This window comes from Nyctereutes procyonoides, unplaced genomic scaffold, assembly GCF_905146905.1.
Source record: "Nyctereutes procyonoides isolate TBG_1078 unplaced genomic scaffold, NYPRO_anot_genome, whole genome shotgun sequence".
Taxonomy (NCBI): domain Eukaryota; kingdom Metazoa; phylum Chordata; class Mammalia; order Carnivora; family Canidae; genus Nyctereutes; species Nyctereutes procyonoides.
The window spans coordinates 6,663,410-6,688,075 of record NW_026575135.1 but is presented as its reverse complement, the minus strand read 5'-3'; the positions used below and the strand labels follow the sequence as shown (position 1 = coordinate 6,688,075).

At 46.9% G+C, this 24,666-nt stretch overlaps 1 protein-coding gene across 4 annotated transcripts; it reads right to left on the bottom strand.

Annotated features, from left to right (window-relative positions):
* Positions 1-1,229: 1,229 nt before the first annotated feature.
* On the bottom strand, positions 1,230-23,324 carry WDR31 (WD repeat domain 31). Of its 4 annotated transcripts, none has more exons than XM_055301703.1 (11): positions 23,221-23,324; positions 18,529-18,633; positions 14,547-14,687; positions 13,965-14,094; positions 11,937-12,011; positions 11,022-11,166; positions 10,607-10,707; positions 9,150-9,217; positions 7,996-8,137; positions 5,669-5,831; positions 1,230-4,131 (listed from the first exon to the last, which is right to left on the bottom strand). In XM_055301703.1, the coding sequence occupies exons 3-11, from the start codon at positions 14,657-14,659 to the stop codon at positions 3,971-3,973; spliced, it is 1,098 nt and encodes a 365-aa protein (XP_055157678.1). In that variant the 5' UTR covers positions 14,660-14,687; positions 18,529-18,633; positions 23,221-23,324; the 3' UTR covers positions 1,230-3,970. The 4 variants fall into 4 exon arrangements, with proteins under 4 accessions (XP_055157678.1, XP_055157675.1, XP_055157674.1 ...); XM_055301700.1 differs by having other exon boundaries at positions 13,965-14,097; positions 14,547-14,690; positions 23,221-23,323; XM_055301699.1 differs by having other exon boundaries at positions 13,965-14,097; positions 23,221-23,323.
* Between the last annotated feature and the right edge of the window lie 1,342 nt (positions 23,325-24,666).

Sequence of the window (24,666 nt, the reverse complement as noted above, 5' to 3'; positions counted from 1 at the left end):
AGGGGAAGATGGGGGAGACCATCTGGGTTCTAGGAGGTCTGCACTTCATCTCGGTTCTGGTTACTAGAGTGTGTTCAGCTTATGGAAAATCAGCAAGCTCTAAACTTAAGGCATTTGAAATTGTTCCCGATTGCTATCCTTGAATTCAACCGTACAAATATAGAGAGTGGCTTATGAAGAATGACGTTCATTCCTCTTTCAGGTCACAGTCTAGCTGGTCGGGATTTCAGGGTTGTTCCATCTTCTCTTGCTGTCCCATCACCACATCCTCATCTGAATAACTGAAGCTGGGACACCTGGGTGGCTCAGTGGTTGAGTGTCTGGCTTCAGTTCAGGTCATGATCCCAGGGTCCCAGGATCGAGTCCCGCGTCAGGCTCCCTGCATGGAGCCTGCTTCTCCCTCTGCCTGTGTCTCTGCCTCTCTCTCTCTGTGTCTCATGAATAAATAAACAAAATCTTAAAAAAAAAAAAAAAAAAAAGAGCTGAAGCTGGTCCTGGCGGTCTGCATTCCAGCTACTGGCAAGGGACCCAGAGGGGTAATCCCAGATGAACACATTCCTTTGGAATTAATAGAGTAGAAGTTACACACATCACTTCCACTCACAATCCACTGGGCAGAATTTATGCTCACGCCCCTGCCTGGCTGGGAAGGGAGGCTTCGCTGGGCAGCCTGTGCCGGGAAGTGCCAACTTCAGGAAACAGCTAGCAGCCTGCTGCATCTTTCACGATGAAGCTTTTCTTCACTCATTATGTGCTCAAAAGGCTACCCAGAAATAGCTAACTTCCTTTTTCACAGTGTTAAAAGATTAAAAAAACACCACCTGACCTGAGTTCTATACTTGTAATGCCTGTGTCAAAGTCAAGGCTGTTATAGACTGGAAACGTGCCTCTCGATACCAGTGTTGAAAACATTACATTCCTGCTGCTGCCAACGGAAAGTTCAGGAGGTATTTCTTCAGTGACTGTGTACTCAAAACCCCTGGGGAAGTTGATTTAATAATCATTGTTCAGATGTAAGTGATGAATCACTAATTTTTTTTTAAGATTTTACTTATTCATGATTGAGAGAGGAGAGGGAGAGAGCAAGTGCATGTGGACACACACAGAAGGAGAGGGAGAAGCAGGCACCCGGAATCACTGAATTCTATTCCTTTTTTTTTTTTTAAGATTTTTATTTATTTATTCATGAGAGACACACACAGAGAGAGAAAGAGAGACAGAGACACAGGCAGAGGGAGAAGCAGGCTCCGTGCAGGGAGCCCGATGTGGGACTCGATCCCAGGTCTCCAGGATCACACCCCGGGCTGAAGGCGGCGCTAAACTGCTGAGCCACCCGGGGTTGCCCTGAATTCTATTCCTGAAACCAATATTGCATTGTATGTTAAATAGAATTTAAATTTAAAATTTTTTAATTTTTTCTCTTAGATCTGTTCAGGAAGATAGTGATGATGGGAACTTGTCTGGGACCCCTGGATAGCTCAGCGGTTTAGCACCTGCCTTCAGCCCAGGGCATGTGGAGTCCCGGGATTGAGTCCCGCATCGGGCTCCCTGCCTGGAGCCTGCTTCTCCCTCTGCCTGTGTTTCTGCCTCTCTATCTGTGTCTCTCATGAATAAATAAATAAAATCTTAAAAGAAAAAAGGGAACTTGTCTGATACTTTTTTGATATCAGTGATATTCACTGTATCACGGTACTTTAGTCGCTGGTAGCTATTTTAACTTTTTAAAAAAGATTTTATTGATTTATTTGAGAGCCAGAGAGAAAGCACGCCTGAGCGGGGAGGGGTAGAGGGAGAGGGGGAAGCAGACTCCCCACTGAGCAGGGGGCCCAATGGTGACTGGATCCCAGGACCCCCGGGATCATGACCTGAGCTGAAGGCAGTCGCTTAACTGAGTGCTCTATTTTTATTTATTTATTTTTTAAAGATTTTATTTATTTATTTACAAGAGACACAGAGAGACAGAGGCAGAGACACAGGCAGAGGGAGAAGCAGGCTCCATGCAGGAAGCCTGATGAGGGACTTGATCCTGGGTCTCTAGGATCAGTCCCTGGCCTGAAGGCAGTGCTAAACTGCTGAGCCACCCGGGCTGCCCCCCGCCCTTTTTTTTTGAGTGCCCTATTTTTGAAGTTTTATTTATTTACGTAATCTCCGTACCATTTGGGACTCCAACCCATGACCCTGAGACTGAGTCACATGCTCTTTTGACTGAGCCAGCCCGGTGCCCCAGCTGGTAGCTATTTCCAAGAAAACAATATTTTAAATACAAATTGGGACCTAAATTATAGACAGTCTAGATTATATGTGAAGAATAGCACTCCAAATTGTATCTTTTCCAGATCATTTTTAACCTTTCAGTAAAAACAAAAATCCTCTTATAATTTCAGCCACACACACAATTTAATGTCCAGGCCTCAGCTGCCTTATGTTTGGGCTCTCCTGAAGGCAGGAGGGACTCTACCTTCCCTGAAGGAAATGGGTTTGCGAGCACCATCCTGGGGACGGATGTCCTGGGGGCCACACAGGCCGGCCTGAACACCCAGTCCCTCCTCACCAAGGAGGGCTCAGTGGTTGGCAGCAGAAGGTGGAGTCCATCCCTCTGTTCTATGTTCTTTTTTTTTAAGATTTTACTTTTTTATTTGTTATTTTATTTTTTTAAAACACATTTTTCTTAATTTTATTTATTTATTCATGAGAGACACAGAGAGAGAGAGAGGGGCAGAGAGAGAAGCAGGCTCCATGCAGGGAGCCTGACACGGGACTTGATCCCAGGTCTCCAGGATTACGCCCCGGGCTGAAGGCGGCGCTAAACCACTGAGCCACCGGGGCTGCCCTACTTATTTATTTTAGAGAGAATCTTCAGCAGACTCCCCCCTAATCGTGCAGCCTGATGCAAGGCTCAATCCCACAACCTCGAGATCATGAATTGAGCTGAAATCAAGAACTGGACACTCAGGGACGCCTGGGTGGCTTAGTGGTTGAGCGTCTGCCTTTGACTCAGGGCCTGATCCCAGGGTTGGGGATCAAGTCCCACATCAGGCTCCTGCAGAGAGCCTGCTTCTTCCTCTGCCTGTGTCTCTGCCTCTCTCTCTGTCTCTCATGAATAAATAAATAAAATCTTTAAAAAAAAAAAAAAACTGGACACTCAACTGCCTGAGCCACCTAGGCACTCGCTGTCTATGTTCTACTGCTGCTGTAGACTCCCCTTTGCCTCACACTGGCCATCCCCCAAAAAGAGTTTATATAAAATGAAACAAAAATATTAAAATGTACAAATGACATTTTTTTTAGCCTTAATCTCTAGAACCTCTCCATTTTCTTATGCACAGCATAGGTCTGATAACTAGGATTTGGGGCAAGGCCCTGCAGTCGTTGGACTTTTCAAGCCATCTGGGGTCTAATTTTCATGCCTCCTCAGCGCTGGTGTGGGATGCACCACCTGCGCTCGGCTGCTCCTCCGAGTAGAAGCCAAGACTTCTTCACCTCGCCGAGGAGCAGTGGCCGGAGCCGAATCCCACGTCCGCAAGCCATGTCCCCTGTGGGGCTGCGCTACCCTCTCCCGGCTGGGTAACCAGGAGGCCACCTGAACACCGCCGCTCCGCCTGCGGCTTTGTCTTCTGGGGAGGCTTGGAACAGGTCAGTCCAGTACACTCAACCCTGCGTTCGGACTCACAGACAGAGGCCTATCACTCTCACACCTACAGCTCATCGTTCGGAGCCACGAACTTTGTTTGTAAAGAGCGGTCCGAAAGGTTCCTGCAAACTGCTTGTGGTTTGCACCGAGACGGGGAACCTTACGCTTGGCCCACGTTTCTCAACTGCACCTGGCCTTCAAGCCCTGATGCACCTGCCAAGTGAACCTAAGCAGAGAATCCAGGGCCCACATTGCCCTCCCCGCAAGATCACAGGGAAAAACAAAGCCACACAGAGGAAGGACGGGCCACGGTTTGCTATTGTCCAGTGTCTCTGGGCCTCAGAAGGCCGCCACTTCCCGCAGGTGCAGCCCGGGGTCCCGCTCCACTCGGAGTAGGTGAATTCCTCTGCTGAAACTTGCACACAGCAAGTAGACGGTGTCGCCAACAGCCAGGGAGGTCAGAGGTCCTGATCCATCCAGGGACAGGGTGAACAGGCAGGCTGGGGGAGGAAGAGAGAACCAGCGGCTTAGGCCGAGCGCGCGGCGTCGGGGTGCGCGAGGTCTCTGTGAGGAACCGTGTCAATAAAGCGTGCCCTCCGCCTCCAACCCAGGCAGGAGCAGCACCCGTGCTCCAGAGGGCTGCGCACCGGCGGGGAAGGCAAACGTGGGCCAGCCGCAAGGCTTCAACTCCAGAGAACGGCACGTGGGCCAAACAAGGTGTGTATCACTTAGAGGCACATCCAGTCGGGGCCTGGCCTGTCGCCCTCCCTGACCGCCCGCCCAGAGTACAGAGCAGGGGCTGGGGCGGAGGAAACAGACAGGGGTGCTGTTCTTCAGCTGCTGGGGCCTTGCTCCCTTCAACACAGAGGAAACTGGGACCTGCAGGGCAGTCTGGGGGCCTCCAGCTGACCCAGCGTCCCCTCTGGCCCTGTCTCGGAAGCTGCTCTTCTAAGATTTATAGGTGCACACCTGGTGGGCCGGGCAGCACTCTCAGACCTTGCTGTCCCTGGTCTCAGGTTTAGGAGCGTGGACTCTTGGGACAGGCGCTCTCCACCTCCCACCACTCTTGTGCCGGGCAGCTGGAGAGGTGGGGGATACAGCGGGGCTGTGCTCCCTATGGAAGTTCGGTTTGTGTGCCCCTAGACATGATCTCACGTCTTTTCCCTGAGAAAAGATAGAGCTACCCTATCCTCCCCTGCTGGGAGCTAAGTTTCTGGAAAGTAACCTTGGGAGGGATTTGTCATGCGATTCTCTAAGTTCACACTATTCCTATGTCTGTCAGAACTCAGGGTCCAGGACAAAATAGCTTAGAGCCAGTAGAGTGCTGGTAAGGCAGCTTTCTGGAAGAAAAAAACCAACCACCTTTACTCATAGCACTCGCACCCTTTGTGGTGTAAATACTCCCACTATGACCTTATAAAAAAATTCCTGAATATTTCACCATCAGCCCGTAGGAGTGGCTCTGGCATTCCACTTCACTGAGGGCTCTGCGGAGCTGTGTTCCCCAAGGCATCTTTCTTTGGTGCTTTGACGTGTCATGACCTTACTGTGATCTCAAACCTTAGCTGCAGCGTCAAACTGGGAGGTCTTGCAGAGACCATCCTTATGCTACCTCACCCCCACCACGAGCTGAGACTCTCATTTTATTTATTTATTTATTTTTTTGAGACTCTCATTTTAGACCTTAAAACATGCATTTGAAAATGGCAATCCTTGTACTCTTTGTCAGACGTTTTGAGCATCACACATTTAAACCTGAGGAAGAACTTCAGATAGAACAACTACCAAGAGCTAAATGTATTTGAGCTCTCCAGAACCAGTCTGAACAACATGGCACCAGGGCTCCTGCAGTGATGGCTTATAGCCAGACGGTCAGCAGAATCCCGATATCATACTGTCATCTTTTAACCACTACGGGCCTGGAGAGTGGCAGGACATGGGTGGCTTTGTATTTGCTGAGCAATGGAAAGAAAGAGTTTCAAGGAAGCTTTTAGGACTCCATGTAACTTTGAGAAGCACCACCAGCAGGCTGCTTACCTCCAGTATCTTGGTTCCAAATCTTCACTTTGCAGTCATGTGACGAGGTAGCAATTACAGGCATCAAGGCCAGTGCTCTTGGTAGAAAGACACAGGATGCGACAGTCTGGAAATGGCCCTTATATTCACATATTCTGTTCCGCGTCTGCCGTAGGTCCCACAACTGTAGAGTAATGACACAGGCTGGCTCAAACGTACCTACTCTCTAGCTATATACATGCTACCCTCACTGACTTCCACCTCCCCGCCTTCTCATGAGCCACCTCTTCCCTCCAGTTACCCACTTATGTAGCTACCCCTCATCTTCATCCATCCACCCACATACCGAATCATCCATCCAATGATTATTTTTTTGTTTTTTAAATTTATTTATTTGTTTTTAAAGATTTTACTTATTTATTCCTGATAGAGAGTGAGAGAGAGGCAGAGACACAGAGGGAGAAGTAGGCTCCCAGCAAAGAGCCCAAAGCGGGACTTGATTCCGACCCTAGGATCATGCCCTGAGCCAAAGGCAGACGCTCAACCGCTGAGCCACCCAGGTGTCCCTGTTTTTCTAATTTAAATTCAATTAGCCAACATAAAGTACCGACTTAGTTTCAGATGCAGTGTTCAATGATTTATCAGTTGTGTGTAACACCCAGTGCTCCTCCCATCACTGCCCATCACCAAACTACCCCATCCCCCGTGATGATTATTTTAAACATCGACTATCTTAAACAACCCTGGTTAAGGATGTGCTGGGAGGGTCGCTGCCTCCCTCATTAATGTCATGGTTAGGGAAATGAAAGATCCAAGTCCTACAGCATGATGGGACAGTATGAGGTTGGCTACTTTTTTTTTTTTTTTAAGTTTTTTATTCAAGTAATCTTTACACCCAGGTGGGGCTCAAACTCATGACCCCAAGATCATGAATCACATGCTTGGGGATCCCTGGGTGGCTCCGTGGTTTAGCACCTGCCTTCAGCCCAGGGTGTGATCCTGGAGACCCGGGATCAAGTCCCACATCAGGCTCCCTGCGTGGAGCCTGCTTCTCCCCCTGCCTGTGTTTCTGCCTCTCGTTCTCTCTGTGTCTCTCATGAGTAAATAAATAAAATCTTTAAAAAAAAAAAAAAAAAGGAGAAAGAATCACATGTTTTTCTGACTGAGCTACCCAGGTGCCCCGAGGTCACCTTTCTACACAACAGTTCAAGAGCTGCCTGACATTCAGCCTCCTGGCCTCTGTGGATCCTTGGAGACCCCACAGTTGGGAACACCTTCTCACAAGTACACAGAGGCACAGCCTTTCTAATTTCTTGCCTACATGCTAAAACTTGGTAAATGATGACGAGACTCTCCAACAAAGGAGGTGAAAGTTCTACCCATCCCACTCTTATTGATATGATCAGACCACCGCTAGAGAAATGTTCCAGGAGGAGAGCAAACTGAATTGTGTCCAAAAAGTAATGAAGTCCCTGGATACCATGTAATTCAAAAGAACAATGTTCAGAGAGGAGAGCGATCCAGAAAATAAGGAAATCACGGGACACTGTGTTGGTTGTAGTTGCTAGAAATGCTTAGCTTGGTAAAGAGATGCTACATCAATAGCCTGGGATTCAACACCTCAACCTACCACTTATCAGAGGTGTGGTCTTGTGCAAGAGATTTCACTTGGCATGCCTCTATTTGCTCAGCTGTAAAATGGCAATTATAACAGAACCTAACGGACAAGGCTGTTGTAAGGATTCAATGAGATACTCCATGTCATGTGCTGAGGCCAGCACCTAGTGTGTAAGGTTTGATACAATGGGAGCCGTAATTGTTCTATTTGGACTAGATGCCCCTTTTAACCTATATTCTACAATGAGGAATCCAAGGTACTTTGAAGGAGCCAATGCAATCTAATCCAAAATCAACTGCGAGGAAAGGTATATGGATAAGGGTTGGGGTGGGCCATCGGCCAACACTGGCACTTCAAACTTCCCAGAAGACCTTGAGCCTCCTTTACTGTGACCACATGTACAATGGAAATAATGTGGCTCTTCAAATAGTCCCTCCCCTTTCTCAGCTCTGCTGGGAGTAGGGATGTTAGCAAACTGGTTCTGTGTTTAGCACCTTCCTATCTTGACTCTCATCCCATCCCTCTTTTCCACTACCAATTCAGAAAGCCCAAGGCTCATAGAAGTTTCTTGAGAGATGCATCTGGAATGCAAAGAATCACGTACAGTATGCACTTGGAACAGGCTTGAGCCATTAGTAGGGCTTGCCTATGTAGCCCAGTATGGAGGTGAGGTCAGAGTAAATAATTTGCTCATCAGCAATCAGACCCCCAGACGCCCACAATCTCTTACCGTGGCTTCACAGCCTTCCCCTCCAAAGCCGTTGCTGCAGGAGATACACTTGTGTCCATCCTCACTGACCTCACAATAGGTCTGAATATGCTGCTTTGCAGGAAATACATGAGCTACCTGCAGCCCCCGGCTGTCCCATAATCTGCAAGACATGACTGCAGGAAATGAGTCTGTGGTAAATGTGTCCGAAATACCCACTAACATAAGGCTCAGCTCTTTGCTGCTTCGGCCGGTCAGAGAGAATGTCATGATTTATCTAAAAACAGGAGTATGAACCAGATCAACCTTGGAGACTCAAAAGCTGCCAGGAAATAACCAAACTGAATGACATCTGAGTTCCTTCTATTTTGAGATCCAGTTAATAAGAATTTAGACCAAGCATCCTAACTGTATAAGTTAATTTGTTAATTTGGCCCTTTGGGATACTGCTTTCAATGGACAAGAGGATATTTCTGTGCCTGTGACTTAATTTTTTTTAAAAAAGAGATAGTTATTATGATCCAGAGGAGAAGTCACCATTCCAGAATCAGATACAAAAGACTTGCAGGCCTTGGCCTACCTGGGCCATGGAGTCCATGGGGGAATGTTTTGTTCAGCCTCTTGTCTCATTTTCATCTCTTTACCTCATTCCCACTATTTCCTAAGTAGAATGAATGTCTTCTGAGATCCAGAGTTTCTCATTGTACTTTCTACTCGAGAACGATTTACTTCATTTGACTCTCCTAACTGGGATTCCAACCCCATTTCCCCAGATAAGGCTTCATCTGAGGGCTGGGTGATTGAGAACACCTGGAGCCAAGCAGGGGCAGTAAGTGGAGCCAGGCAGCCCGAAGGGTGGGACAAGCCAGTGACAGGTCCTGAGGTTAATCTGAACATATTCATACAGGGGGTGAGTATGGGGGTCAGACATCAGCTGCTTCAAAACCATTCAGGACAAGGGCTTTTTCCTGGCCTGACCTCCTGGCGTTCGACTTCTACCCGGGTGGTCCAAGGGGCCAGGTCAGAGAGACCCCAGTCTCAGTGAGGGGCAAAAGGGCAGAAGGCCCTGGGAAGGCACAGCAGGGAGGAGAAGCAGAGGAGGGAAGGGAATCATGTAAGCACGGGAACCACAAACCTTCACCAGAAACACCTTGACTGCTGCTCAGTAAGCCCACCTGATGGTTTTATCTTCAGAAGTCTGTAGTATATACGGTTCTTGAGGGACCCAGCACAGGTGAGTGACCTGGAAAGAGCAAAATTTTCAAAACTTCTCCACACCAAGTCATTCTTCCGCTGTAATTCCTGTAGACTGTGCTAAATAGCATCTCTCCACCACTTCCCAAGGATGCTGACTAGCACATTTGACTTGGAGGGATTCGGTGTTTTGTAGATACCCAGCAGTTGTGCTCTACTGACATCCCCTGGATCGGCAGCAGCAATGGTAGCAGGCGCCCATACGTGTGCTGGAGAGCTGCTGGCGAGGAGCAGCTAAGGGGAGCAGTCCCCTGTTCTGTGGTGGGACCACTGAAACCCTGCTCTAAGGCCTCACAGGGTTCAGGAGAAGTGTTCTTTCTCCCCATCCCTGTAGCCCCCTGCTGGACAGGCATGAAACAGTTTTCAAAACAACCCGACGTGACAGGATTTTCTTCCAGCAACCTCCACAAATACGGGGGGGCACAGAGCAAGCGCACCTTGCCATGGAGGGTTGTCTTCAAAACTGGAGAAGAGGGATCCCTGGGTGGCTCAGCAGTTTAGTGCCTGCCTTTGGGTCATGGCGTGATCCTGGACTCTCAGGATCGAGTCCCACATCGGGCTCCCTGCATGGAGCCTGCTTCTCCCTCTGCCCGTGTCTCTGCCTCTCTGTGTCTCTCATGAATAAATAAATAAAATCTTTAAAAAATAAAAAAAAAAAACTGGAGAAGATAACCATGAGTGATATTTAATGACCACTAAAGGAACATCTACCAATGTCAGGTCATAGGATTTCCCCCCACTTTATAAATGAAGACACTGACAGTCCAAGTGCCTTTCTTGGAGTAACACAGCTAAAAAGTGACAGACCTTGGGGTGCCTGGCTGGCTCAGTCAGTAGAGAATGTAACTCTTGATCTCAGGGTTGTGAGATCAAGCCCCACAGTAGGGTAGAGATTACTTAAAAGTGATGGATCCATAGTTTGAACCCAGGTATGACTGACCTCAAAGGCTGTGAGGCTATACACCAGCCTGCTACCAGAAAACACTGGTCTTCATAAAGCAAATTATACTTAGAGCAAAAAGGTCATGCTTGTTTCTTTGCCCAGAAGCTGTGAGCTCTGGTGGACTGTGTCCTGGGCTGCTAACCTGCTCCTGGCACAGCAGATATGGAATAGCTGCATTTTGAGGGAACAAATGAGGACACCACTTAAAATTCCAATGTGAACTAGTGGAGGTGTTCTCTGGAGCAGAAGACCTCAAAAGATCATCCAATCTGGAAACCCTGAAAGGCCAGAGTCTGACAGAGAGCTCAGGGTGAGCAGTAGCGAGGCCCCCAGCCTCTCCTGCCCGGAAGGTCTCCAGATCTCTCCCCCAGGCTGCGTGCCTCGCCCCCTGCTCCCTCCTGCTGTCCCACTCTCTACTGCGTGTGAGTTACTAACCAGGTTCCTGGAGACAGAAGCTCTCTCCGCACACTGTCCGGTCCCAACGTCCCACAGAAGCAGAGTATTGTCCCGAGAGCCAGTGCACAGCTGTGATGAGTCTGGGGAAACAAGGGAAACATGGTCCATGAGACGGGCCTGGCACAGAGCTTTTCAGAAAGTATAACAGGGGACACCAGGGTGGCTCAGTCAGTTAGTTGCGTGTCCGACCCTTGGTTTCCACTCAGGTCATGATCTGAGGGTCGTGAGATCAAGCCCTGTGTCAGGCTCCATGCTCAGTGGGAGCCTGCTTCTCTCTCTGCCTCTGCTCTTCCCCCTGCTTACACCCACTCAGTTTCTCTCTCTCAAAATAAATAAATAGGTCTTAAAAAAAAAAAAGTACAACAGCAATAGGAAGAGATCTGTTTGACTTTACCTGGACTCACAGCCAATCCAGTGACCACCATGGCGTGGCCAGAGAACTGCTGCCTTGGTTGTGAGGGGTCAAGCAAGTCCCACATCATGACCATCCTGTCACGAGAGGCGCTGAAGAACTGGCTGGATTTGTGAATACAGGCTATCTGCTCAAGAGGAAAAAAAAGTTCCGGTGTGCTTGTTTGATTGGACTTTAAAATGGGCAACAGACCTGGGGCTGCAGGTGTCAGAGCCTGAGGCTCTCTCTACGTCGCCGTGGGAATGCACTGCATCTGGTGTGTCGCTACCACACTTTGCACCATGAGTTGTGGCTGTTGCCTGGTTTCACTATGACAGAGTCTGCAACTCAATTCTGCTTTTCAGTTCATTTAGGGTGACTTCAGGGAGGCGACTTGTAGGGACTGGCATTCTCTATCCTTTTTGCTAGGAGCTCAGTCTATCCTGCAATGCTTTTTTAATAAATTAATTTTTATTTAGCTGTTGTTGGCTTTTTAAAAATTTCCCCAAGAGGGGTTCCTGAGTACAGAGATTTTATCATTTACTTATAATTTATTTATAATATATTTAAAATATAAAGAAATTGTATCATTTATTATTTTCCTACCTACAGTAAACACACAGGCAGCCTCTAAACATGTCCCTGTTGAATTAGGATAAGCAGGGAGAGTTGTTCTCTATTTACCACCTGAACTATTAAGGGCTTAGTGACCAAATAAAAATCATGTCTAATATGCCTGTAACAATAGCTAAAGGAATGGTTTGCTCTGCTTTTCCTCGAATAGGGCCTCATGGCATCAAATGAGGCCCTTGAGTTATTTTTAAGACTGAATATCCAATCACTCCTACATCTAGAGCCATTAATACTCCTTTATTCAGTTCCAAGTTCCCTCCCTGATAATGATCATTTGATAGTTACCTTAGTGATTTCTCGCTCATGTCCTTTGAACCTTTTCACCACATTTCCAGTCTTCCAGTTATAGGCCACAACCGTCTGCGGAGAGTCATTAGAGTCATTAGCATCTCTGTAATATTTTCAGTGAAGTGAATCTCTGAATATTTTAAGTAAATATTTTATTTAATTGAAACAAGCCTTTACTTCATTCTCTACCTAATTTCTCCCTCTCTGTCAAGGGACTTGCGTCAAGCGTTAGGGCTTTATTGTTGTATCCCTAGTCTTGTCCCCCTGTGTGGACTTTCTTTTCTTTCCTCCTGACGGGTGCTCTGTCTCTCTGCAAGGCAATGGGCCACTGCTCTGAGCCTTGCTGATGGGTTCGGGAGGACACTCCCCAAAGGGAACTGACAGCCTGAGATTCTGGTCATAAATGCTGAATTAGAATTCTACGTGGGATAAGTTTCCCCCCCTGCACTTTCTCTTTAATAAATAAATGATTCTTTAAAAAGAAAATTTACCATCTTAATCATTTTAAGGTGTACAGTTCAGTAGTGTTATGTATACTCACACGATTGTAAAACACATCACACTTTTTTTCTAATTAAAAAAAAACAAAAACCATAATCCCATCTGCCAGAGAGAATCATCATTAAAACTTTCTTTCTGTCCTTTTTCTAGGTATACACTTTAATATATTTTTTTAAGATTTTATTTATTTATTCATGAGAGACACAGAGAGAGGCAGAGACACAGGCAGAGGGAGAAGCAGGCTCCATGCAAGGAGCCCGACGTGGGACTCAATCCCTGGTCCCCAGGATCAGACCCTGGGCTGAAGGCGGTGCTAAACCTCTGAGCTACCCGGGCAGCCCTATACTTTAACATTTTGTCATAAATCTCCTGAACAGGAGACTCCCTGTTTAGCATCTTCTGGCCCAATCTCTGTAATTCATTGCTAGAGAGAAAGGAGCATGTTAGCACTTGACCTGGTTAAATGCCAGTTTCTTAATCTGTAAAACAGAGAGGATAATCCTTCCCTACCTACCCCTCACAGGTGAAGATCATATAAATAAAATTCATACATCTAAGATGATATCAACTTTAAGACAAACTGCTGCCAATTAAATTATATCCATGCTTTATCAACAGTTTTTATTTTTATTTATTTTAAAATTTATTTTAAGTAGGCTCCACACCAAATGTGGGGCTTGAACTCACAACCCTGAGATGGAGTCATACATTCTACTGACTGAGCCAGCCAGGTGCCCCTATCATCAATTTTTAGATGCATACTGACTTTGGAGGTGCTCAAGTATCAAAACATGAACCTCTTTGAATCTGGGAAATACAGGGGTGTCTGGATGGCTCAGCTGGTTGAACTTTTCTGACTCTTGGTTTCCGCTCAGGTCATGATCTCATAGCTTGTGGGATTGAGCACCATGCTTAGCAGGGAGTCTGCTTGAAGATTCTCTCCCTCTGCCCCTCCCCCTGTGCTCTCTCTCTCTCTCTCAAATAAGTAAAATAAATGTATAAATTTTTAAAAATCCATGAAATATGAAAATGAGAGGTATTAAAAGAATCAACATTTTTGCTACCACCATCCTAGCTGTGAGTCCTGTGATGGAAGCAAACGTGACGGGGAGAAGCAATCAGATTCAGTGTCAGTGGGAGGAAAGACAGGAACACAGAAGGGCAGAATTATGATGCATGCCAGTTAGAGATTTGGGCAAAAGAGCAGGATAAAAGAGACTGGACTTTTTTTTTAATTTAATATTTATTTGAGAGAGAGAGAGAGCGCACAAGCAGGGGGGAGGGCAGCAGGGGAGGGGGAGAGAATCTCAAGCAGGCTCCAAGTCCCCACTGATGCAGGGCTCGGTCTTATCACCCTGAGTTCATGACCTGAGCCAAAATCAAGAGTCGGACGCTCAACCGACAGAGCCTATGGTTTCATGCTACTCGACGCTGCTGCTGGAACCAGAGAATCAGCGCTTCCTTCTCAAATACCTTCCCTTGGCCACAGTAAGCTGGTTCCCTGGGAAGCACCACAAACCCCACCTTATCTCTTCCTCCAGAGACACACAGGTCTGAGTTCAGGGCAGCAACGACCGAGACCGTATCCACGTGGGCTGGGCTATACTCCAGACAAGCTTTAGTTTGAGTTCTCTCTTCTATAATTTCTTCGGGCCTGCTAAAGAGAAGATGGCAAATGAGAGGCCCACTGGTACAGAGTGCAGGGGGGCAAGGGGAAGATGAGATGGCCCACAGGAGTGGCCAGGCTGAGGAGAAATCTGGAAAAGAAGTGCAGAAGGGAGACCCACGGCCATTGCCAGAAATGGGATTATTAATGCCGAGTCTGCTCGGAATGCCTGAAGGATTGGAATCCAATAAAGGGGAAACTTGAAGCCAAGAGGCCCGGAGTCTTTGCTCACCCTAGAGCTCATTCCCAAAGACGCAGGGCCCCTCTCCATGTGGCTGCAGACATTAGCTGTTTCTCATCCAAAAGAAAACAGACTTGTTTTCAGAAAGCTGCCTGTTCGGGGAAGGTCATCAATAATCGCTCTGGGCCTTCTCTTTCTTTAGTGGAGAATTTTAATGCAACATGACAAAATTTGGGATCCCAATGCAGGATTGCCATACCTGTATTTATAAGTGCTGTGTTTGAGTTTGCTTTGCAGCTTCCCCATCCCTGCACAGAAGCTACACAAAACCTTGTGAGGAGCTCCTTTCAGATGGCACCCGAGCAGCAGCATCCCTTGTAGCTACTGGAAGCTGTGTCCCCTGCTTAGTAAAAAGAACACATACTGTTCATTTTGTTAGTGTGGTTATGTAAAATAAAGCCTTATTTTTTAAAAGACTAATTTATCGTACTTGTTTGCTTTTCCTCTTTCCCCTGCCTCCTCTTATGCCCTGGGAATGCACAACCCCCCTCCACCCATAAAGCATAATCAGATCAGGAAAAACAAAGACAAAATAAATTTTAAAAATACAAAGAGGTTTCTCAACAAGTTAAATGTGGAATTACCATATGTTCAAGAATTCCACTCCTGAGAAGACACCCAGAAGAACTGAAAGCAGGTGTTCGCACAAAAAAATTATACATGAATGTTCGTGGCTGCACTGTTCACAATTGCCAAGAAGGGGAAACACCCTAAATGGCCATCAGTGAATGAGTGGAAAAACAAAATGTGGTATGTCCATACAATGAATATGAGCCATAAAAATAAATAACATAATGAAGCATACTGTAAGATGGATGAACCCTGAAAACATCATACCAAGCAAAAGAAGCTAGACACAAAACGCCACGAAAACATCATACCAAGCAAAAGAAGCTAGACACAAAACGCCACGTATTCTATGAGACCATTGGTACAAAATACCCCCAGTCAGAATCTATATGGACAGAGAGCAGATTAGTGCTTCCCAAGGGCTGGTGTGATGAGGGAACAGAGTTTCCTTTTTGGAGCATGAAAATCTTTTGTTGTTTTTTTTTTAAAGATTTTATTTATGTATTCATGAGAGACACAGAGAGAGGCAGAGACACAGGCAGAGGGAGAAGCAGGCTCCCTGCGGGGAGCCCGATGCAGGACTCAATCCCAGGACCCCAGGATCACGCCCCAGGCTGAAGGCAGGCGCTAAACCATTGAGCCACCCGGGGATCCCCCTGGATCACGTAAATGTTCTGGAACTAGACAGTGGTGATGATTGCATAACACTGTCCCTGTACTAAATAAGAATACATTTTATACTATACGTAATTGTGCCACAATAAATACTAGGAATGTGTATTTGAAAATAAAAAGATAATTTTCACCAGTGACGCTTCTTGAAAAGAACCTAAGTTATTCTAAAAGGTCATAGCTTGCTGGTTTGTTTTTAAATGATTTCATGTGACACTTCTCTAAACCAGTGTGCCAGGTTATTCTGTAGTAAGAATGAGATATGAGGGGCACCTGGCTGGCTCATTCGGGAGAGTATGCAACTCTTGATCTCAGGGTCATGAGTTCAAGCCCCATGTTGGGCATGGAGCCTACTTAAAAAAAAAAAAAAAGAAAAAAAAGAATGAGATGTGAGAGCTGATGACACTACATGAGACAACACAGGTAATGACCTAGACTGGTCTGAGGGCCGGTGGGGATTCCTGAGGCCCTTTCAAGGAGTGCGTATGGTCCTCCTTCCTCCAACTACATCTCTGTGTGAGGTCTGATTTTCTTCTTATACTACAACCCCAACCACATATTGCCAATAGGCTGAATGCAGAAGCTGACATGAGAATCCAACTGCCCGGAATCCCTGGGTGGCTCAGTGGTTTAGCACCTGCCTTAGGTCCTGGGCGTGATCCTGGAGTCCCAGGATCGAGTCCCACGTCAGGCTCCCTGCGTGGAGCCTGCTTCTCCCTCTGCCTGTGTCTCTGCCTTTCTCTCTCTGTCTTTCATGAATAAATAAATAAAATCTTTAAAAAGAGAGAATCCAACTGCCTTATGTTGAAACCAAATATGAACAAGAACTGCAAAAATGTAAAACAATACCAGTCTCCAACCAAATTTTTTGTGCATTTTGGAAAACACATTTTTCAAAAATTATTTTATGCTAACCTATATAATAAGTCTATTATTATTAACATGAATAAGTAAATATTTTTTAAATATCTGTGGGGTTTTTTTTTTAAGATTTTATTTATTTATTCACGAGAGAGAGAGAGAGAGAGAGAGAGAGAGAGAGAGGCAGAGACACAGGCAGAGGGAGAAGCAGGCTCCATGCAGGGAGCCGGACGTGGGACTCGATCCTAGCTCTCTAGGATCAGGCCCCGGGCCAAGGCGGTGCCAAACTGCTGAGCCACCCAGGCTGCTCCCATAAAAATCTGTGTTAATGTCAATAGGTGGCAGAGTAGAACCCAATCTATGACCTACATAAACAAAAGCTCTTTAAGATCCCCAATAATTTTTCTCAAAAGATTTATTTATTTTTAGAGAGAGACAGACAGAGAGAGAGAACGAGCAGAGGGAGAAGATCTTTCAAGCAAACTCCCCACTGAGCATGGAGCCTAACACAGCAGCGCTGGATCCCACAGCTCATGAGATCATGACCTGAGCTGAAACCAAGAGTCAGAGGCTTGACTCACTGAGCCACCCAGGCACCCCCTCCCCAGTAAAAGGAAGTCTTGAGGCCAAAAAGTTTATGAACCACTGGCCTAGAACTTAAACAATGCCAACAATGGATGACATATTACAATAAACAGAATTACTAAGTGTTTTTTAGATGTACTTGCATTGTCCTCAACAACTGGCAAGGCTAGAACTAAGAGAGAATGAATTAGACATTTAAAGACGCTAATCCATATGTTCATTCAGAAAACGCCTCCTAAGCACCTGATTTGTGCAGCTCCTATTCTGGTGGCTGGTGAAATACGAAGAAAGTGACAGGAAGACATGGCCAGGAGGATATCTGCTGGGACTGAACGTATCTGAAGAGGTAGGGGCTAATCTCAGCTACTCTGGGTCATGCATGTCCTCTGCAACTAGCTATTCTGAGAAGCCAGAGAGTAGAGAGAAGTAAAGGGAGGGTGGGAGTACCGAGTTCCCATCTTTTGGAGACTCTGCTTAAAGTCTAGGAGATGAGTTTCTAAATTATTACGTGGGGAGGGGGGGCACGCAGAGGGAGAGAGAGACCCCTAAGTAGGCTCCACACCCAGCATGGGGCCAGATGCTGCCATTGTGACCTGAGCCCAAATCAAGAGTCTGATGCTCAACCGACTGAGCCACCCGGGTGCCCCTAAGAGATGAGTTTCTTTCTTTTTTTTTTTTTTTAAGAGATGAGTTTCTTACAGGCATGACCAGCCCAGCCCAGCTCTCAGAAGAATGGTCTACAGGAAGAACAGCAAGCTAAAATTCACCAAGTATCTCAATCGTAACCATTAAAAAAACCGTGTTCCAGAACTGCAGCCTACACTTTGAGAAGCTGCCAGAGTTGACCTCCGGACAAGATAGGTGACTGCAAGGAAGCACAGTGCGGTGGAAAGAACACCGTGTGTGGCACCAGGAGCCCTGGGCACCAGCCGCAAGGCTGCCTCATCCCGCTGTGTGTCCTTGGGCTCCTCCGTCCCCTGCTCTGCACCTGAGCTGCCCCATCTGTAAACGAGGACAGCATATTAGATCATTTTTAGTAGACTGTGCTCCACCAGAGGAAGGACCTGGTCATGTTCATCGCTGTTCCTCAAGTGGCTCACACACTCTGGCAACATCATTTCTTGCTAAGAAGTGGGAACCGAAGGTCCCTTGCTGTTCAGACAGTCTAGGATTCTCTATACTAAGCACAAGATATGCTGACAGAAAATACGCCAGGATAATTTTTAAAAATCTTGCGATGGTGTAACACTTGTAGACAGGGAGAGGGTGCGGGGCTTCCCATCTGCCAGCATAGCCCATTTCAACATTATCATCAATTTAAGGACAGACGCTGTCCACAGATCTAGGTCACCAAACAGAGCAGGTGCTATAACCGGATTGGCTTTGCTTCAAACTGATGGGACTCTTAGCTGCTACTGCAGGGAGCCGTATTTCCCATCTGAAGAGCACTCACAGGACATTCTAAGCAAAAGATAACTTTTAGAATTACTTACCCCCAAACCAATAGGATTTTCTTGGTGAGCTGCCGTGTTCAGTGCTTTGTAATGTTTATCCTTTGGAAAACAGTTCAGGCAGCCACTTCCTAATCTCTGTAATTACTGAAAAGATGCTTAAATTAATCTCTCTCTAAGCATATGTTTGCACTGAAAGGAGATTCACAAGGTAAATAAAGACCTTGTTTAATTAAAGAGATTGTTGAGTATAGCTTTGCCTCACAAAGAGATACATTCCAAAATTCCAATATCTTATAACTGGCATATTTCCAACAATTAGGGAAGGGTACCATAATGTTAATAATACTTTTTTTATAATTTTTTTTAAGATTTTATTTATTTATTCGCAAGAGACACAGAGAGAGAGGAAGAGACATAGGCAGAGGGAGAAGCAGGCTCCATGCAGGGAGCCCGATGTGAGATTCGATCCTGGATCCCAGGATCATGCCCTGAGCGAAAGGCAGACGCTCAACCTCTGAGCCACTCAGGCATCCCTATACAACTATTTTTAATTTGCATTTATTTAAGTAAACTCTACACCCAACGTGGGGCTTGGATTTACAATGCTGAGGTCAAGAGTCTTACGCTCTACTGACTGAGCCAGCCAGGCACCCCCAAAGAAGGAGATAGTTAAATATTTAAGTACATCATTAAACACTTATTTTTCTTTTTTTTTTTAACAGTTCTTTTTTTTATTTATTTATGATAGTCACACAGAGAGAGAGAGAGAGGCAGAGACACAGGCAGAGGGAGAAGCAGGCTCCATGCACCAGGAGCCCGACGTGGGATTCGATCCCGGGTCTCCGGGATCGCGCCCTGGGCCAAAGGCAGGCGCCAAACCGCTGCGCCACCCAGGGATCCCTAAACACTTATTTTTCTTATAGTACTTCTGTTCAAAAATTTCCAGAGCTGACTGCCACTGTTGCCGTGAGAAAGGCAGTTTCTCCTGTTTAAAATAATACTTTAGTAAGCATGAATCATAGAATTTGAGATAGAAGAGCTTTTCAAAATCATCACAATATAAACCCTTTATCTAAAGATCTAAAGAATCAGGGCAGGAACACTATCTGTTCAAAACTCTAACTAGATAGCTCTCTTGAAGTGGGGTTTTATTGCATTTTAACAGCTCTATTTTAAGAACTCGAATAAATAAACCCTACCAATTAACAGTGTAGCTTATTCTAAAAATGCAGAGCAACACAGAAGAGTCCGAGATCACATTTGACTCGGGGCATCAGCACGGGAATTGGACAGACTCAGATCTGATTTACAGTTCCCTGCGGTCTTGGGCAAACTGCTGAGCCTCTTGGAATCTGTTTCCTATATGTAAGATGGAATATCTTCACTGGGTTTCTGTAAAGATCAAAGATGGTAGGCGCCTGGGTGGCTCAGTCAGTTAAGCGTCTGCCTTCAGCTCAGGTCATGATCCTGGGGTCCTGGGATTGAACCCCACGTCAGGCTCTTTGCTAAGAAGGGAGTCTGCTGCTCCTGCTACCCTTCCCCCCACCCCATGATCTCTCTCTCAAATTAATTAATTAATTAAATCGTAAAACAAACAAACAAAAAGATTAAAGACAGCACTATGATGTGCCAAGGACTATTTTAAATGCTTTATATTCTTTAACTCTTCTGATGTATTCCACAAGCCTCTGAGCTAGATGCTGTTACTATCTTCATTTTGAAGATGAGAAAAGTGAGGTGCAGAGATGTTAGACAACCTGCCCAACTTTACAGACAAGTTGCAAATAAGTGGCAGAGCTGAAACCTGAATGCAGGCAGTCTGACTCCAGAGCTCTTGTGCTGGGTCAGCACATTACACTGCATCTCTATAAAAGCTAGTGCGTAGAAAGCCCCCCCTTGATCCTGGCTACTGGCATGATGGCTAGATTAACAAGAACAACTGGAAGGAGCAATTTCTGCCAACTTACACCATTAATGCTACTGTTAATACACACATGTTAAACACATGTAACAAATATACACAGAGAATATATATAAATGGGTACATGAGTCTGAAGGATATTAAACCTAAGCCAGTTATGTCTCTTGGCCAGAGGGATTGATCACACTAAGGCTAAGAATTCTTTAAGTTCTGTATTATATACCAAGGCAATTTAAAATCTCAACAGCAGAGTATACATACTTCAATAATGTCTGTGTAGTTGTGATTTATTATGAGTAGACTAATCAAAGAAGCAAAAACACTATTCAGTTATCTTCCACTGTTTATACTGTGAACATCCAATACACTTGAGAGGAGGGAAAGCATCGTGCTCATTTTTGTATCTGAGCTTTAAGCACGGCCTGGGAGAATGGATACAAGGCAAATATCTGTGGAATGAATGAATGAATGGGATACTAAGGTGAAGAGTCGTTTGGCAAGCAGCCTTTTTTTTTTTTTTAAAGTCGGCTCCAGGGGCGCCTGGGTGGCTCAGTCAGTTCAGTGTCTGACTTTTGGTTTTGGCTAAGATCATGACCTCAGAGTCCTGAGATCAGGCCCAAATCCGGCCCCTGGGATTGAGCTCTGCATGGAGTCCGCTTGTCTCTCTCCTTTGCTTCCCCACCCTCTTCGCTCACACTCTCTTTCTCTCAAATAAATAAATCTTTAACAAATAAAAATTTAAAAAAATAACGTAGGCTGCATGCCCAATGGCCAGCTTGAACTCAAGCTACCCTGAGCTCAGGAGTTACACGCTCTGGTGACTGAGCCAGCCAGGCGCCCTGCAAGAAGCTTTTTAAGGATCCAACCACATAAGGGTCCTTCAAAATTGCCCAACAACAAATCATTCAGGGAACAGTTCCCGGGGCTCTGTCCCAAATTTTAGGTTCAGGAAAGGCTGGAGAGGACTAGGAAAAGCCATAAACCCAGTTACGGCTCTGGACATCCTTGTTGGTTCCAGATGAAACCAGGCTTAAATCTGAATCCCAGGACCCATTTCTGCCTCAATTTGCTTTCCGCGGACCTTAAGATACCAAGAGGTCACTCTAAACCTAAGGCAGAGAATTCTCTTTTAAGTCTCCAGTGCAGTATTCCTCGTTACACTGCAGCAGATACCCAATTGTCATTTCCACGGAGAAAGTGGGACTCAGCAGAAGGTGGAGACTTGCTAAAGGTCACAGAGGCAGAGGCGGAGCCCGGGTACCTGACCTGACTTCCCTGACTCCCGGTCCATTGCTCAGGTAAATGCTAATGTCCCATCTCCCTCCCTCTCCCCAGATCTCCTTGGGGGGGGGGGGCGCGCACAGGGCATCAAACCCTAAACAAATACAAACAAAGCCGCCGTGGAACCACGGGAAGACGGCCTGATTCGACACCCTCGTGGTACAGAGGGGGAAACTGAGGCCCAGAGTCTCACAGGGAGCCAGCATTAAGGCCAGAATTTCCACCAAGGTTGCCCCAAGTTTAGGGGACAACCTGTGTCCAGTGTTCCCTTCCAGGCTCTCAGGTCTACCCACGCGGACTGTCAAAGCTTATGGGGAGGGTGGGCTGCGTGGTTCATCCCCCAAGATGGGGGCGGGGGCGCTGCGGCACCTCCCAGCCCAGGGCCGGCCCGCGAGCTCCCCGCTTTCAGCAGGCGGGCGGCTGCCGCCTGCGGGGCGCGAGGGCTCCCCCCGCCCCTCCCCGCCGCCCTCCTCGCGCTCCATACCCACCGGCGGGCTGGCGGGGCCGGGAGCTGAGGCCCGGGGGGCGCGGAGTGCGGGGCGTCCGCCGCCACCACGCGGCACAGCCTCCCGCGTCTCCGCCCCTAGCAACGCGGCGCGCGTCGCTAGGGCGGGGGTCTCCGCGAAAAGGCTCCGGGCGCTCGCTCTCCCCGGAACCGCAGTTCCGCTCGCCGGCCGCTGAGGCTCCAGGCCGGGGGTCGGCTGTGCCCAAGGAGCGCGCCGCCGGCGGGTCCATCGCCTGCGAGAGAGGCGGGACCACTGGAACCGTCGCCGAGGAATGAAGAATCCTGAAGAATCCTCATCTTTTATTTATTTGTTGTTTAAAGATTTTATTTATGTATTCATCAGAGACACAGAGACAGAGAGAGAGAGAGGCAGAGACACAGGCAGGGGGAGAAGCAGGCTCCGTGCAGGGAGCCCGACGTGGGACCCGATCCGGGGACTCCGGGATCACGCCCTGGGCTGAAGGCAGATGCTCAACCACTGAGTCACTTTTTTTTTTTTTTTTAAGATTTTATTTATGTGTCTGTCTTCCAACTGGAAGAGGCAATACCCTCCACAGCATTCCTTTTTTTTTTTAAAGATTTTACTTACGTATTCATGAGAGACAGAGAGGCAGAGACACAGGCAGAAGGAGCAGCAGCCTCCCTGCGGGGAGCCTGATGTGGGACTCAATCCCAGGACCTCAGGATGACAACCTGAGCCAAAGGCAGATGCTCAGCCGCTGAACCACCCAGGCGCCCCACCTCCACAGCATTCTTGAGGAGGGTTCCTCTAGCCCCTGTAGACCTCCCTCCGTGATGATGCACTCATTCATGACTTTCTGAGTCAGTGTCCAGTTGCTCCCGACAGGAGCTGGGATCTACCCCCATGCCAACACTGAATCTTAGTCCAGAGCTGAGGGCTCTCCCTATAACCTTAATTAATCTCTTTTGTCCACAAGAACCTGGGAACCTTCAACCGGCAAAGACTGACGGTTTTGCCCTGAGACACTGGGTTAGGCTGAATGCAGCTACAGAGTTGACTTACCTAATCCCTGCCCTCAAGATTTCCCAGGTCCGAGGATGCAGGTCTTCTGGAAGATACTTTAGGTTTAAGGCACCTGAGACTCCCAAACTGGTATCTCTAGCCAGACATTTCCCTACACCTGCATATCTACCTGCTTTCTATCCATCTCCACCTGGCTGTGACTCATATTGAAAACATCATCTCCCCCCCCACCCCACTCCCAAACCTGTTCTTCCTCTTTTCCCTCTGAATGCTGGGCACTACCATTCACCAATCACCCACGTCAAGGATCTTGGAGTCATTTGTAACTTCACTCTCTCTTCTTAGTTCCAGAACAAACCCCAAGATTTCTTATTTCTGCCCCTGACATATCCTTTAAAAAAAAAAATCTGTCCACTTCTCTCGACCCACCACCTTTGGTTCAGGCCAACATCATGCCAGAGTGTGAGAAATTACAAATGGCCACAAATTCTCTGTAGCTTCTCTCATCAGGGCTGGTCTAAAACTTATTTTGACCCAGAGAAAGTGGTGGAAGTGACATTGTGCTACTTCTGAGTTAAAGCCTCAACAAGCTTTGTAGTCTCTGCTTTCATCTTCTTGGAACACTGCCACCATGGGAAGAAGCCCAGTCTAGTCTAAGACACATGGCCCATCCATTAGCTAGCACTGCATGGCAGCCACACTAGTGAGAATGTCTTAGACCATCCAGTCCTAAAATAGCCATCAGATGACTATAAACACACGAGTAATCCTCCAAAGAAGAGCCCACATGAACCCAGCCCAATCTGCCAACCCACAGAATTGTGAGCAAATAAAGTTGCCATTTTAAGCCACTAAATTTGGAGGTGGTTTGTGATAGACAACAGATAATCGATATTCAGGGTGAAGTCCAATTTCCTTCCCTAGGTCAGTAAGGCTTGGTCTGTATCTCTTTAGCCTCGTCTTCCACCTCTGGCGCCCACACTGTGGGTTTCAATGGTCTAAACTACTTGCAGCTTCTTGGCTCACCCTGCTGTTGACTTTGAAACCTCGTACACGGTGTTCCGTCTGCCCAGGGTGTCTCCCCTACATCCCCTCACCTGTCTGGCTGGCTATTTATCCTCAGCTTAGAGACTGTCTCCGTCTCTACCCTCAGGTCTTCCCTAACCACGCCTCTCTTTCTCCAGATCGAGTTAGCTACCCTTCCTTTGGGCTTCCAAGGCCCCCACACTTTCCCTAACACAGTGTGATTGTCCATTTACTAGTTTCTCTCACTTAATTCTGAGCTCCGTAAGGGCAGTGACAGAGTTTTATTTACACCTGTATTTATTGCTGCTAATACAAGGTCTAGCACAGCACTGCATAGAACTTTCCGCTGCCTGCACTGTCCGATATGTTGGGCCCAAGTCACATGTGACTATTGAACACCTGAAGGGTGGCTAGTGCAGTTGAAGAACTGAATTTTAAATTGTATTGAGTTTTTAAAAA

Bases quoted from the DNA above. Each gene is read 5' to 3' on its own strand.
- WDR31 (XM_055301700.1), bottom strand. From the start codon at position 14,659: ATGCTGCTGCTCGGGTGCCATCTGAAAGGAGCTCCTCACAAGGTTTTG. The intron at 12,012-13,964 runs GTGGGGTTTGTG...GACTCTCCGCAG, and splicing joins TCTCTGGAGGAAGAGATAAG to ACGGTTGTGGCCTATAACTG. The intron at 11,167-11,936 runs GTAACTATCAAA...CCTCTTGAGCAG, and splicing joins ATGAGCGAGAAATCACTAAG to ATAGCCTGTATTCACAAATC.